Raw genomic sequence first — 13855 nt, 5'->3', positions numbered from 1 at the left:
GAGACTCTGCAAACAGCTCCCCCGTTGTTCAGGTAAATTTTACAGCTAGCTGGATTAAAAGGAGACACAGCATGAGCTCAGGCTTGCATTTCTCAGTGGGGAAAGAAAATCCACCAATGCCTTTGCATGAGCGTGGATTGTTAGTCTTTATGTGCAGTCATCTTTGAAATATAGCTCGTGTGTTATGAATCTATGCGGTTGTGAGTCCCAGAGGGAATAGGGGGGCCCATGCGCTGGAACAGAGATGTGGTACAAATTCCACGAGACAACATCCATTTCGGTTGTTATTGGCTCTGATAAGTTCTTTGGTTCGCTGTCACAGTCTCTGCCTTCAACAGAGTTAACTCTGGGTGCACACTGAGGAAGGTCTTCTGTGAGTTACCTGCCCGGTGGGGAAGAGGCCGTCCTCCCCGAAGGAGCCCATATGGAGCCCTGGCATTTGCAGCGGTGCAGTCTGCACTTGCCAGAGATTTCACACCACTCTGTCTCAAATGGGGCTCGAAATTTTTGACTTGGCCCGACAGAAGGATGTGGCTTTACTACTCAGTCATGCATCTTGCTCATGAGCTCTGGGTGGGCTGGGAAGCTAAGGGGTGATGACAGATTTAGGATTCAACTGTTACTTCTGTGTATTTTTTTTTTTTTTTGGTTTTTTGAGACAGGGTTTCTCTGTGGTTTTGGAGCCTGTCCTGGAACTAGCTCTTGTAGATCAGGCTGGTCTCGAACTCACAGAGATCCGCCTGCCTCTGCCTCCCGAGGGCTGGGATTAAAGGCGTGCGCCACCACCGCCCGGCTACTTCTGTGTATTTTAAAACAGCATGCAATGCTGTATCCTCTGAAAGCATTTTTGGAGGATGTGGGGGGATCTCATATGAGCCCCTAATAAGGGCGTGTATGCCAATTCCACGGGCATACCCAGACCACTTCAAACTCATATCCCTGATGTCTTGAGGACACCTGGACCGGGCTCAGGTGAAATATTTACCAAGGGCTTGGGCAAGTGAGCTCTCTGGTCCTTTCTAGCTCTGAAATTTTGCAAATCTTAAGAGGAACAGGACCATTCTCCTTCTTAATGTATTCTTTGTTTTTTTGGTTTCTAAAAAGATCTCGTTTATACTGAATTATCAGAAGACACTGAAGCTGTCCAGGAATGGACTGTATGATTGTACCCGGACTTTATTGAGATGATAGGAGAGAAAAACCCTTTACCCATGACAATGATCTCAGCTGAGGAACCTGTAATATAGAATGCATCAAGATAGGATTTGTGAGTCTGAGGAGCTGAGTCAGGGAGTAAGAGCACGTTCAGCACAGCCTGAGGACCAGAGTTTGAATCCCCATCACCCATGTAAAAAGCCAGACACAGCTCTGTACTGTACATCTGTAACCTCAGCACTGTGATATGGATAGGGGAAAGAGGATGTCTGGGGTTTGCTGGGCCACGACCTAGTTCCAGAGTCAAGGGATTAACATGGGGAATGACAGAGCAGGTCCCTGGCACCTTCTGGCCTGTGTTGAGGTGGTCCCTGTTAGTGGCGCCCTTTGGGGAGGTCTGGGGAGGTTTGGGGAACCTTTAGGATGTGGAGCCTTGTTGGGAGAAGTATGGCACTGGAGGTGAGCTTGGGAGATGTCTAGCCTCATCTTGTTTTTCGGGTTCACTCTGCTTTCTGGGTGTGGATGAAAACCACCCTCTCAGCTGCCTGTTCTGTCCCCCCTCAACTGCCATGCCTCCACTGTCCCTATGGATTCTCCTTTAGTTTTGATTATTTTAGGGGTGTGTGTGTGTGTGTGTGTGTGTTATTTAAAAGCAGATTCATAGATGACAGAAATTGTTTATTATACAGCAAAAGCAAAAGACCACAGTATGGTCAAAAGGGCCTAAGGGAGACATGTAGAGTGTTTCATTTTCAAAACAGGAGAGCATGTCTCCAGACTCAGGGTCAGTTTTACGGGCTGGAGGAGTGAAGGGCTTCCAGGTGTCGTCACGAAGACTGGGTGGGCCGCAGCAGGTCTACTCACAGGGGTTCTGGATGACAATCAGAAGATACTCCTTATCTAGGGAGAAACATGAATCAAGTTAATTTGCATCTAACCCATGAACACTTCAGCTGGCCTGCTCTCTTCCGAACACCACAAGGACATCGTGGGGACAATGGCTGCACATCAGAATTACCATGGCGCACTGGAAAAGTTGAGAGCACACAGACTTGGTCCTGCATTAATAATTTCACTTATTTGCGGTTCCTGGCATGGCTAATTTTAATAAATATCCTACAAGTGGTATTTGTGTGCAGCAGTAGATAAAGCTTTATCTACTTATCTGATGTGCTCCTGTGCTAGACACTAGGTTTATGGCCATAACACAATTACTCAGAAACTTGGTGAACGTAATTCCTTCAAGGAAGTGACTCTGTGGCCATGTCTCCCAGTTGACCAGCTGGTCACACGCACCTCACAGGGAGGCAACATGCAACTTGCCTAGGACTCACCTCTTACTTTATTCCCAGATGGGTCACTTCTGCCACTATTCTGAGAGTCTGTGTGCTATTCTGCCATTTATGGACCTGTTTTTAAATAACACGTATGCACACGTGCATGTGCGCGCACACACACGCTTAAAAAAATAAAAACTAAAGGAGAGGCCATAATGACAGTTGAGGCATGGCAGCTGAGGGGGCCAGAGCAGGCAGCTAAGAGAGCGTTTTCCAAGCACCCTCAGGAAGCAGAACAACTGAAAGCCAGACGAGAGTGGGGATTCCCAAAGCCCATCTCCAGTGATGTCCTAGTCCACACACTGGTTATTTTGATAAATAGGAAGCGTAAATTGGTAAAATTCAGCTTGGGCAATGACTAAATTATTTGCTAATTTCATACAATATTTGAGTTTGGCTCTTCAGAATGGAACATCTTTGTTTTCGTAATGAAAGAGCTTGCTGCCTCCCCTTGCATATTGCAATCTGTACCCTCGCCAAGACTCGATAATCCCTCAGTCTTCGAAGCAAGGCTTAAACCAGTAAAGTGGAAAAGCATTTGAAGTATGAAACGGCATGTCCAGTTACCTGGGGCTACCATGATTTCATGTTTCTTCGATCTGATCCTGAGGAAAGTCAGATCGTTCTGGGGGTCAATGTCCCGGACCGTGCTCTTGGCCTTCATGGTCAGCTGATGGAGAAGCCCCGCGTACTGGACTGTTGTCGAGTTGTCCAGGGTAGTTCGGATGGGAATGCCTGTGATGAGATGTAATTTGGAGTTACGTTTCTCCGGATTGTAAGGGAGATGCGTACATTGTAAAATCTACAGGAGATCACTTATCCTTACAGATGGAGAAAAGCTGATTGGGGGGGGGTATTACTAGCTGGCACCAATTTTAGCTGTCTGTTTGTTTTACCACCTTTTTGTCTCCATTTAGAGTTTTAAATAGAGATGAGTCAAGAGCTGTTTACAAGTTTGACTGTGGCTTTCTCAGCGTTGAAGTCAGAACCCACTAGCTTCCCTTGCTAATAATGTTATTCCCATTACTGCATGCTTTTATTTTATGGATTTGTTGTAATGGGATCAATATATTATTTGTTCATTTGGTAGCTTACATTTTTAACAGTGAATGTGTTGTGAATATTGTCTGCATAAATCATCTGGAAGCTGTTAATTGATTGTTTTAATCTTAATCATGTGTATATATATGATTTAATTCTAATTGCACATATATATATATATATATATATATATGCATTATCAAGGCATACCACTTATGAAATATGTGGTTTATAATGTGGCATTTTTGTCTGCTTCCCTGGAACAAGAGACACAAAGGGCCAGCATTACTTAAGCCAGGGAGTCTATTCAGCAGGAGCACTGCAAATTTCTAACTCTTCCCACAGTGCTTTGCAAGCAGATTTTAGGTTAGAGAATTATGGTAACAAGGAGCCTGACTTTTCTGGGTGAGTGTCCCTGGCTTGTGTTTATTTTCTACTGGAGCATTATTAAATTTGGCCTCTTGTTCACTCTGTTGGTGTATTATATGAGATTAAAACAGATTAAATCTACTGATTTAATTAAAAAATTCTAGCCAGACAAATTTGCAAGTCTGAGTCAATTCAGTTCAAAGCTACGGAGCCCCAGTTGGGCCACCCAGCACCCAGTGTGCATTATGTGGCAGGCACCAAGTTAGGTGCTCCATCCCCATTATATCTGATCAGAGATAACCTTTATATTGGGAACTGCAAGACAGGAACAAACATTTCAAAGTGTGCCCTCACTTCAGGGGGACACATAACAGGAGTCTGTCTGGGATTGCTGTCAAATCTCTTAAGCATCTGTAAAGAGGCCAGTCAACAAAAGTCCAAAGCCTCTCTTGGGTTTTCCTTCACAAAGCAGAGCTCCAGAAACTAACGCCAAAAAGGAGCATTTTGCAGCGTCGAATGATTACTATCTTAGAATTTTATCAAGTCTTCATGAATCTGTGGGAGACTGTCAGTTTTGACTTTGAAACCAACAAAACTTCCTTTTTGCGATAACACTGACTCCAGAACAGTAACAAAAGGTTGTCCAGTATTCACAGCGTGACCTATTCTGTAGATGAGGTATCATGTAAACCCATTCATTTCCATAATATTATGTCTTGGCCACTTTCTTCCCAAGGGAAATCTGTTGTCTTTCATAGCCGAGAAGTCACAAATCATGGATCTGTAGCCAGCGGGAAGCAGTGGGGTAGCAGGCACCCAACTTCTAGAGATGCTTTTGGACAGACAGTTTTGTTCCATATCTTAAACACTGACAACCACTGACGTCTGAATTGCTCAGTGTCAGGATAAGAAATAGAACCAGAATAAATTCTTCAAAGTGTAGATGACAAGGCTTGGGCTGCTGAAGCTGTCTGTCCGTAATCCAGGCCAATAAATAAAAGAGGCCAGCTCTCTGAAGAACACATGCAAACTGTGGAAGCAGGATGTTTTCACTCTCAGACACTTGAAAACAGACAACCAAGAGGTCAGGGTTGGGGATTTAGCTTGATGACAAAGTGCTTGCGCAACAAATGCAAGGCCCTGGGTTTTGCTCCACCGCCCCTGGTTCCCCAGACCAACCAAAACAACCATTCGGGAAGTATTTAGTGAGTTCTTGCTTTGTACCAGTTAAAGCGAATTTATTAAGAAGTAATTTTTAGGCTGGGTGTGGGAGTGGATGCCTTTAACGCCAGTGCTTTAGAGACCCAGACAGGAAAATGGCTGTGAGTTTGAGGCCAGCTCTTTCATGGAAACAAAGCCAAAAATGATTTCAGTACGTGGCATAAAGTTCAGTCACTTGCTTTGGTGTGTGTGCATGCGTGCGTGTGTGCGTATGTGTGTGTCTGCGTGCACACGTAGGGCAAAGACCAACAACAGGTGTCAGGTGTCATCCTCAGGGATGTTGTGTATCTCCTGTGGGACAGAGTATTTCGCTGGCCTGGAACTCGCCAGTTAGGGTCTATCAGCAGCAGCTGGCCAGTGAACCCAGCAGTCCTCCTGTCTGCATCTCTGGTGCTGGGATTTTAACTCACCCACTGGGATTAGAACTCAGGGCCTTGTGCTTTCAGGGTGAGCTCTTTACTGACTGAGTCATCTCTCCAGCCTCAGCCACCTCCTGTCTGAGAAGCAGTCATAGGTCCTAGTTCCCTCCAGTCCCATCTAGGAATACACTAAAGGTGGTTGAGAATCGCCTAGATTGATCACTCATGTGATTGCTATAATCTATGCCTAGGCTAGTCCTCCCCTCCCCTTCCTTCCTTCCTTCCTTCCTTCCTTCCTTCCTTCCTTCCTTCCTTCCTTCCTTCTTTCCTCCCTTCCTTCCTCCCCCCATTTTTTTCCTGTGCTACTTGGGGATCAGAATTCATAGCCTCACGTTTGTGACGTGAGCCCTCTTCCAGTTGGGCTATATCCTTCACCTCGCCCCCTGTCTTTCTCATATTTGAGTGTATTCATGTACTTGACTGTGTAAACAATTAGGAAATACTGACTACTGCTTTGTGTTCTAGTTTTTCAGATAATGACAAGCAATTCCCCACCATTCTTCAAGAATATGTATTTGTGTGTATAGTTTCTATTTTAGAAATAGAATATTTAGAAATACCCTAATATTTTCATTTAATACCTTCAGGAAATGTTTGGTAGGACCCATAAGGCTCAACGATTTAACAGGCCATCGAATGTCTGCTTTGTAATATGTAGCTTACCTCCTGACGGGCATTTAGACTGTTCTCAATCTATGACTTCCATCAACAAGGCTGCATAACCTATCATTGCACATTTATTTGTTTGGGTAGGAGACGTTTCCAAAACGGAGCTCCCTGAACAAAACATATGAACATTTTAAAATTTGATATTGTTGGATTTATGGCAGTGCTCTGGAATATGACTGCCTGTCACCCCGAGAAGCTGGGAGTCATTATTTCAGCTTGCCATCTGCAGCTGCGCATTTGTGCTTTGGCGGGTCGATTGTATTTCAGAAGCAAAGGAGCCAACTGGCTGAATGGCTGATAAAATCTAATGATATTCAAATGATGAATTATTGGACGTGTCAAGAATATTTAAAATCAAAAGCCTATAGAAACTGGGCTTATCCATGAAAGACTATATGAGAACTTTGCGTACTTGGGAGGTAGATGTTCGCGTATTGGTCTTATGATGAGTGTTCTTATAAACGGGAAACTAAAATGAATAAAGGAACCACTGTCGTCAAAACCTAGGCCACTCAGACACAGCAATCGTGTCTTCTTTCTTGTCTTGAATGGGAAACCTGTGTCTTAGAAATGAATAAAGAAAGTGGACCAGGCAAGCTGATAACAATGTTAAAATATTGTCTATGAGTCGCGTCGGCCACAACCACTGGCGGAACAAGGGAGTGGCGGTAGTGTCCTGGGGACCTGCCTTTAGTACTAAATGCCCAGGACTTCTGAAGTTGAACTGGGTGCCTCCAGCAACACTTGAGAAGGCTGCGAAGATTTTTTTTGTTACATTCAAGTCACATGTCTTATACCGTATGCCATTAGGAAACAGCCCTGACACGCTCTGGTCATTAACCACCTGACCACAAAAGTAAGCTGGGGAACAGGTTAATTTGAAGTCAGGCAAAAATCAAGTTTCTGCAACCTTTACAAATGCCCTGATTCTAGTGGCAGTTAGGGGAAAGCGGATGGTATTTAAAAATAACATTTTTGTTGCTTTCATCAAGAAATTGAGAGAAACTTTCCCTCAAAACCTTACTTCTAATTCCACTACTTGGGGAGAATCACTCTGATATCTGAACCTTTCCTTCCTCACTCTTTATTTGTTTTTTTTTTTTTTTGCTGGAGGGGATGGGAGTGCCACAAAGCATACGTCGGCCTCAAACTGACTGAGGGTGACCTTGAACTCCTTCACTGCCCCAGTTCTGGGATCATAGGCCTTTCCCACCAAGTCCTATTTCTTCAGTAAAACCCAAGGCCTTATGCAGGTTAGGCAGATCCTCTACCAACTGAGCCACATCCCCAGCCCCCCAGTGTTTACTTGAAATACGCATATGCACCTGGCTGTTTAAAGGATCCCAAAAGGCTTCCTGTTGTTTCATTCCCTTTTGTTCTTGGATCCAAATCTTTTCTTCACCACGCTTTGGTGTGGTATCCTTTCGGTATCTGATGTGCCTCACCAGGACTGGGCGCTTTAGATTAAGGCATTGGCCTGGGTGCCACGGGAGCCTGTGCCTACACTGGGTTGAAGTGTTCTCCCAAACTTAAGTCCACTGACACTTCAGAAGACAGTCTTGTTTGGAAAGAGCTTCCCCATAGATGCAATCAGTTAAAATGAAGTCATACTGGCTGGGGCAGACCACGGGGCCACTGGCAGTGGCACCAGGATTTGTCCCTGCTGCTTGTACTGACTTTTTGGAACCCATTCTCTTTGGATGCATACCTTGCTCAACCTGGATATAGTGGGGAGGGCCTTGGTCCTTCCTTGGAGCAATGTGCCTGGCACTCTCTGGGGAGTGGATGGGAGTGTGGGGGGGGGAAGGTGGAGGGAATGGGAGGAGGAGAGGAAATGAAAATTGGGATTGGTACATAAAATTAAAAAAGATAGTTTGTTTTCTTTTTTTAACAAATATATTTTTTTTTAAAAAAGGAGGAAAAAATGAAGCCATACTGAATTAGGGTAGGCCATCATAGTTATAGACTAGGGAAACCTGTCTGTAGGCCAAGCAACACTGATGGTTGACCAGCACTAGAAACCAGTCATACAGTCCTCAGAAAGACCATGACCCAAGGGCATGCTAGCTTCAAGTTCAATCTTCTAGGTAGAGATATAACAAATTTTCACTGATTTGTGTGTGTGTGTGTGGTGGATAGGCACACACATGCATGAGTGCGTGCGTGCGTGTGCTTGTGCGTGTGCGTGTGTGTGTGTGTGTGTGTGTGTGCGTGCGTGTGTGTGTGCATGTACATGGCTGCATGTGCAGGTCAGATGCTGGCATTAGGAGTATTTCTCATTAGTTTTACTTTATTTTACTGGAACAGGGTCTCTCAGAGAACTTGGAACTTACTGATTCATTAGGGCTGCCTGGCCAGGGAGCCGTGGGGATACCCTCGTCTCCTCTTCCCCAAATACTGGTGTTCCAGGAGCAAGCTGTTGCGTCTACCTTTTCACATGGGTGCCGGGGATCCGAACTCTGGTCCTCATGCTTGTTCAGCGAGCACTTCACTGAGGGAGCCATCACCACAGCACCCATTTCTGCTCTTCAAAGACAATGAGCGCGTGTGTGGCATTTGTTGCCACAGCCAAAGCAAACTCGCAAGGCATCTCTGCTAAATCACACGGTTGGCTCGTGCAAGTTGGGGTGGGAGACCTTGTAGCAGATACTTGGAAGCAGAATCGGTTTGACCAGAGCCACACCAAGAGCTGACCACTTCCTGGAAATAGATGGCCCAGCTTTTCACTTCCTGTACGGACAATCCTAACTCCTTCTTCCTCAATCCCCCAGGCTCAATGAATTTATCACCACATGCATTTGGCGGAGTTTTTTTTTTTTTTCATTTTATCCAACAAACCAAATCTCAACTAAATATAAGTTCTCAAAAATTCTTTAATTAGAATTCTGTTAACGGTTGGCAATTAAACTGGACCCTTGATAGTCTTCTCATCTAGCTGCCGCAACCACCAGGAACTCAGGTTGTGTTCCATCCTTAATGACAAGGAACCAGAGTTCAGAATTTCAAGTCTTTTAGCTGGTGGATTGCACAATAGCATTTACTGATGGATTACACCAGAACACCCGAGCTGGGGATCAGCCAATTCTATGGTTGTACCCACTGCAGATTATTAGAAGAGGCTACTCTTATTTCAAAGAATTCTCTGGAGCAATGTTGGCACCCCTCACTCTTACAAATGCCGGAATTAGCAGTGGGGCAAGCAGGGACCTTTAAGAGACAGAACATGGAGCCAGGAGCCAGGAAACATGCAACACAGAATCTTCTAATTTTGGCGTGGGTACTTGCGTATGTGGGCACACCTGCACCTGTGCATACGTGGAAGCCAGAGGACAGGTTGTTGGAGTCGCTCATTTCTTTCCACCACGTGGGTGCTGGTGATAGACCTCAGATCTCCAGGCTTGCCCGCAAGCACCTCTGCCCACTGAGCCACCTTGCAGGCTCACTATGCGGAGTCTTGTTGTGGATGGCTCAGAGACAGTGAGTCCCAGGCGAGTGTCCACATTTCCTAGCTGGGAATACATTATTCCTTCCCACCTGCTATTTACAAGACTATTGCAGAAATGCGATGAAATGATTCTGTGTTCGACAGTCCTGGAGAGACTTGCGGGGCAGTGGAGAAAAGGGATGACTAAATTGCATTATATACTTATATGAAAGATACCTGAACAAAATTTCCAAACAATAAATTAAAATAATTATTAAAATAAATAAAAATGAATTGTAAACTTTTTTACCTAATATGATAAAAAGAAAATTTTAATTTTAAATGAAGCTCTGTCCTGTAGCCTTTATAACTTTAAGCTGAAAACAAACTGCCAATCACATAATTTTCCCTCTCTTCAATAAGAGAGCTTTGCCAGACCTCCTGAAGGGATGTGAATGACCAGAGTTTCTGAAGAAGACACCGTGTAGTGTTTCTTAGGAATACGTAGGCATTGTAGGCAAAGTCTCTTAGATGGATGATTGGTATGTACTAAGTATCAATAGGTGTCTGATGAATTACTGCTAGGGCTGGGACAGACAAGACGTGATTTCAGTTCAGACTCTAAGGTAAGTGTCTCCATTCTTGACACAATACATGAGTCCCCAATTAGCATCTGTGTGTCGGGCTCAGTCAGTCTGTGGCAAGAAGTTACCTTCTGCATTGACCACCATCGTTCCAATGACCCCTTTGTGGCTCTGGATTCTCTTGAGGGTTTCCTCCACCTCTGTCTGCAAGAGATGAGGGCCACTATTAACCAGAAGGGCCTCTGTGGTGACATCAACTCTACAGAGAACAACTAGGAAGTTACCCAGTCCCCTAGTTCTTTAACTGAGGACTGGACGCTATGTGCTCAACTGTGTAAGAGGAGAGCTTAGAGCTGGCTGTTTCATCTCACGTGGGGACTGTGTAAGAAGCCTCCACTTGCGTAGAACCTAGACAGACAGGCTTCAGTCCCAACAGAGACAGAAAAGGGTCCTCATTGGCTAGAAAAGCTGTGCTTGTTTTGCTTGTTTTTATATTGCCCAGAAAGCTACTATAGGTTCATCTTTTAGTAGCTCCTATTTCTGTTCTTACAAAAACTTCTTTTGTGTGTCTTAGTCCTTGAGCATTTACTGATCAACACTGTATCCTCCGAGTGTCCACAAGCTGTCCTCGGTGAGACACCTTAGTTTCTTTTGACACCTCCACTTGGGATTCATTCTGGTGATTACTTACAAAGGGCGTCCTCTGGGGGTAGCATATTGCCGGATGCTGGGGTCTCTTGACTACAGTGGTTTGTGTCTTGGTTTAAGCTGAGTGTTTAGCTGTGAATGACTGGGACCCCACAGATGTTTTATGTTCACCTTTATGAGCTCACTATCCATAAACCACTGTTCCCTGTGCTTCCCTTTTGTTTTCAACAGCACATTGAGAGTCTTGACATTTCTTTGTAAAATATATTTTATTATTTTATGTGTATGGGTGTTGCCTTCCTGTAAGTCTGTGCACCAAGTGCATGCCTGGTGCCAGTGGGGGCAGAAGAGAGTGTGAGATCACCTAGACCTAGAGTCACAGCCAGTTGTGAGCTGTTGTGCTGGGGATTCAACCTGGGTCCTCTGCAAGAGTATCTAGTGTTCTGAGCCACCAAGCCATCTCTCTAACCTCATAAAGATTCACTTGTGAGGTTTTTCCTATGAGGCGGAGTTTCACACTATGTAGCTCAGGTTTGGTCTTGAATTTGCAGCAATCCTCCTGCCTCAGCCTTCTGAGCACTGGGGCTGCAGACAGGCGTTCCCATGCCCCACTTGGCCTGGAAACCATTTGATGAGAATTTAGTCCTATTATTTTTCCCCCAGCGTCTCTCAAATGAACGTTAGGTTATTTCATTCAGAAATTGGTTTTCTTTTGCACCCAGTGTAGATGTGAGAGAACACTTACGTGTCTTTCCCATCTCAAGAGAGCAGGGGTTTTCTGAATTTGAGGAAATGGCATGTCTTTCCCCACTATGAATACTATTAATATTTAATTAGCATGTTCTTTAAATTACATCATGGCCCAAAGCTTAAAGAACTGCATCTGTAGAGCAGACTGTTAGTTGCTCCCACAGGTTAAAAGCTGCCTCCCTGTCACAAATAGAAACAATGGTAATAACAAGGAAGAAAGTGTGTTTTTATATTTCACTGTCACGAGAGTCCTGAGCCTGAGGTGTCCTCTGAAAGTGAAAATAAGACATGGCCAGCGACAGTCATATCAAGGACATGATAGTGCCTGGAGCTTGTTTTGTCCCATACACAGCCTTGGACAAGGAAGGAAGGAAGGAAGGAAGGAAGGAAGGAAGGAAGGAAGGAAGGAGGGACGGAGGGAGGGAGGGAGGGAAGGAAGGAAGAAGGGAGGGAGGGAGGAAGGAAGGGGAAGGGAAGGGAAGGGAGGGAGGGAGGGAGGGAGGAAGGAAGGAAGGAAAGAAGGAAAGGGGAGGGGAGGGAAGAGAAGGAGGGAGGAAGGAAGGAAGGAAGGAAGGAAGGGGAAGGAGAAAAGGAAAGAAGGAAGAAAGAACAAAAGAAAGAAAAAGGAGTTGTTTTTCATGGGGTGAACCACTGAAACTTGGCATTTCTTGATCTTCCTTCTGGCTCAGAAGATCCCCAAACTACCAACGTTCTGACCATTTTAGGAGATTTTCTACAGCTCCCCCAAAGCCACCAACTCCCCTCCCCTCCCCCTCCCTCCATTGCTCCTCTCCACTCCTTGCTCCTCCTTACCATTCCCTCTCCTCCAGGGTGCTTCTCTTCTGACTTCCAGAGGTCCCCACTGCCCCACCTCTTTCCCCTTCTCCTTTCCCCTTCCCCCTCTCTCCTTCCCTTTGCTTCCTTCTTTTATTCTTATTTTTCTCCTCCTCCTCCTCCTTCCCCTCCTTCTTCCCTCCTCCTCATCCTTCTCCTTCTTCCCCCTCTATTTCTCCCTCCCTCCCTCCTCCCTCCTTTTCTCCCTCCCTCCTGATTTTCCTTTCTTCCCTCGTTGTCTCTTGCTCCCCTCCCTGTCTCTTGCTCCCCTCCCTTCCCCTTCTCTTCTTCTCCTGGTCCCAGTGTTTCTACTGTTCTTTGCAAACTTCCCCGGCTCCTAGATTCATCTCAGCTCCTCCCCTGTCTCAATAGCTCCCTTTCCAGCTGCCATCCTGTAAATAGTGAAGCCCTCCCAAGACAGCTGTGCCCATGGGTGTCGCCCACCCCTGCCCTTCCAGACACGGACCCAGCCAGATTTACCATCGCGCCTGTGGGACAGCTCCACTCTCAAGCCTGAGCTGCAGTTTCTGTGGTTGTCAACAACGCTTACTCCGTTGCTAGGAAACCAGGCAGGAAGTGGCTTCCAGAAAGCTGTGGGGCTGCGCCTGCGCAACCTTCAGGCTTGCGCAACCTTCAGGCTGTTTCAGAAGCGGGATTTCCTCACTGCCTCTGGCAGGCTGCTTCCCAGTCTAGCGAAAGGTTCTAGAAGGCAGGCAGAGGGAATTCCTTCCAGATATATCTCAAGGCAATGGGGTCGCTGGAGGAAGGGAAGTCCTGTGTCTTGCGTGGGTCTGATTTCTCCCCCTTTCCATGTTTTCTGGAGATGTGGCAACCACTTGTCCCTGGAACCAGGCAAGTGCAGCCAACCACTCTACCTCCCTAGGCGAGGTATCTGATACCCACGTGGGTGCATCATAATACCCACGTGAGATACAGTACTGTCTACTTGGGAAACCATAATACACTATGGATATGGTAGCATGCAGTGAGGATGCTCATGTCTGAACTAACTGGTTCCACTTATCACTGAGTATTTGATTCTAGAGCTGAGGCAATCGAGAAAGGGTTGTAGGATGGTCTAGTGTTATTTCTGTTGCTGTGATAAAATACCGTGACAACGAGCAACTTAGGAGAAAGGGTCTGGTTTAGCTTACAATTCCAGGTTGCAATCATCATTGTGGGGGAGTCAAGGCAGGGACTTGAAGCAGCTAGCTAGATCCAGTCTCAGCAGAGAAAGAAAGACAGGAAGAAAGAGGGGGATGAGAAAGAGGAAGGGAAGGGAGAGAGAGAGAGAGAGAGAGAGAGAGAGAGAGAGAGAGAGAGGATGAGTGGATGCCTAAGTTGGATTTGTTTTTTCTCTAGTCCTTATACAATTCAGTACTTAGTTTAGGGAATAGTGCCTCT

General features: G+C 45.6%; 1 protein-coding gene across 1 annotated transcript; it reads right to left on the bottom strand.

The window, feature by feature from the left end:
- Nucleotides 1-1816: 1816 nt before the first annotated feature.
- On the bottom strand, nt 1817-12981 carry Dynlrb2 (dynein light chain roadblock-type 2). Its single transcript, XM_075977955.1, has 4 exons — nt 12932-12981; nt 10348-10423; nt 3060-3227; nt 1817-2055 (listed from the first exon to the last, which is right to left on the bottom strand). The coding sequence occupies exons 1-4, from the start codon at nt 12932-12934 to the stop codon at nt 2012-2014; spliced, it is 291 nt and encodes a 96-aa protein (XP_075834070.1). The 5' UTR covers nt 12935-12981; the 3' UTR covers nt 1817-2011.
- Nucleotides 12982-13855: the final 874 nt, after the last annotated feature.

The sequence above is a fragment of the Microtus pennsylvanicus genome, chromosome 6, assembly GCF_037038515.1.
Source record: "Microtus pennsylvanicus isolate mMicPen1 chromosome 6, mMicPen1.hap1, whole genome shotgun sequence".
NCBI classification, from domain to species: Eukaryota; Metazoa; Chordata; class Mammalia; order Rodentia; family Cricetidae; genus Microtus; species Microtus pennsylvanicus.
The sequence above is the reverse complement of the archived record's forward strand: the minus strand, read 5'-3'. Positions and strand labels throughout refer to the sequence as shown.

Coding starts and splice junctions, on each gene's coding strand:
- Dynlrb2 (XM_075977955.1), bottom strand. Junction 3,228..10,347: donor GATGGTGGTCAATGCAGAAG/GTAACTTCTTGC, acceptor ATCTCATCACAG/GCATTCCCATCCGAACTACC. Junction 2,056..3,059: donor TGAAATCATGGTAGCCCCAG/GTAACTGGACAT, acceptor GTTTCTCCCTAG/ATAAGGAGTATCTTCTGATT.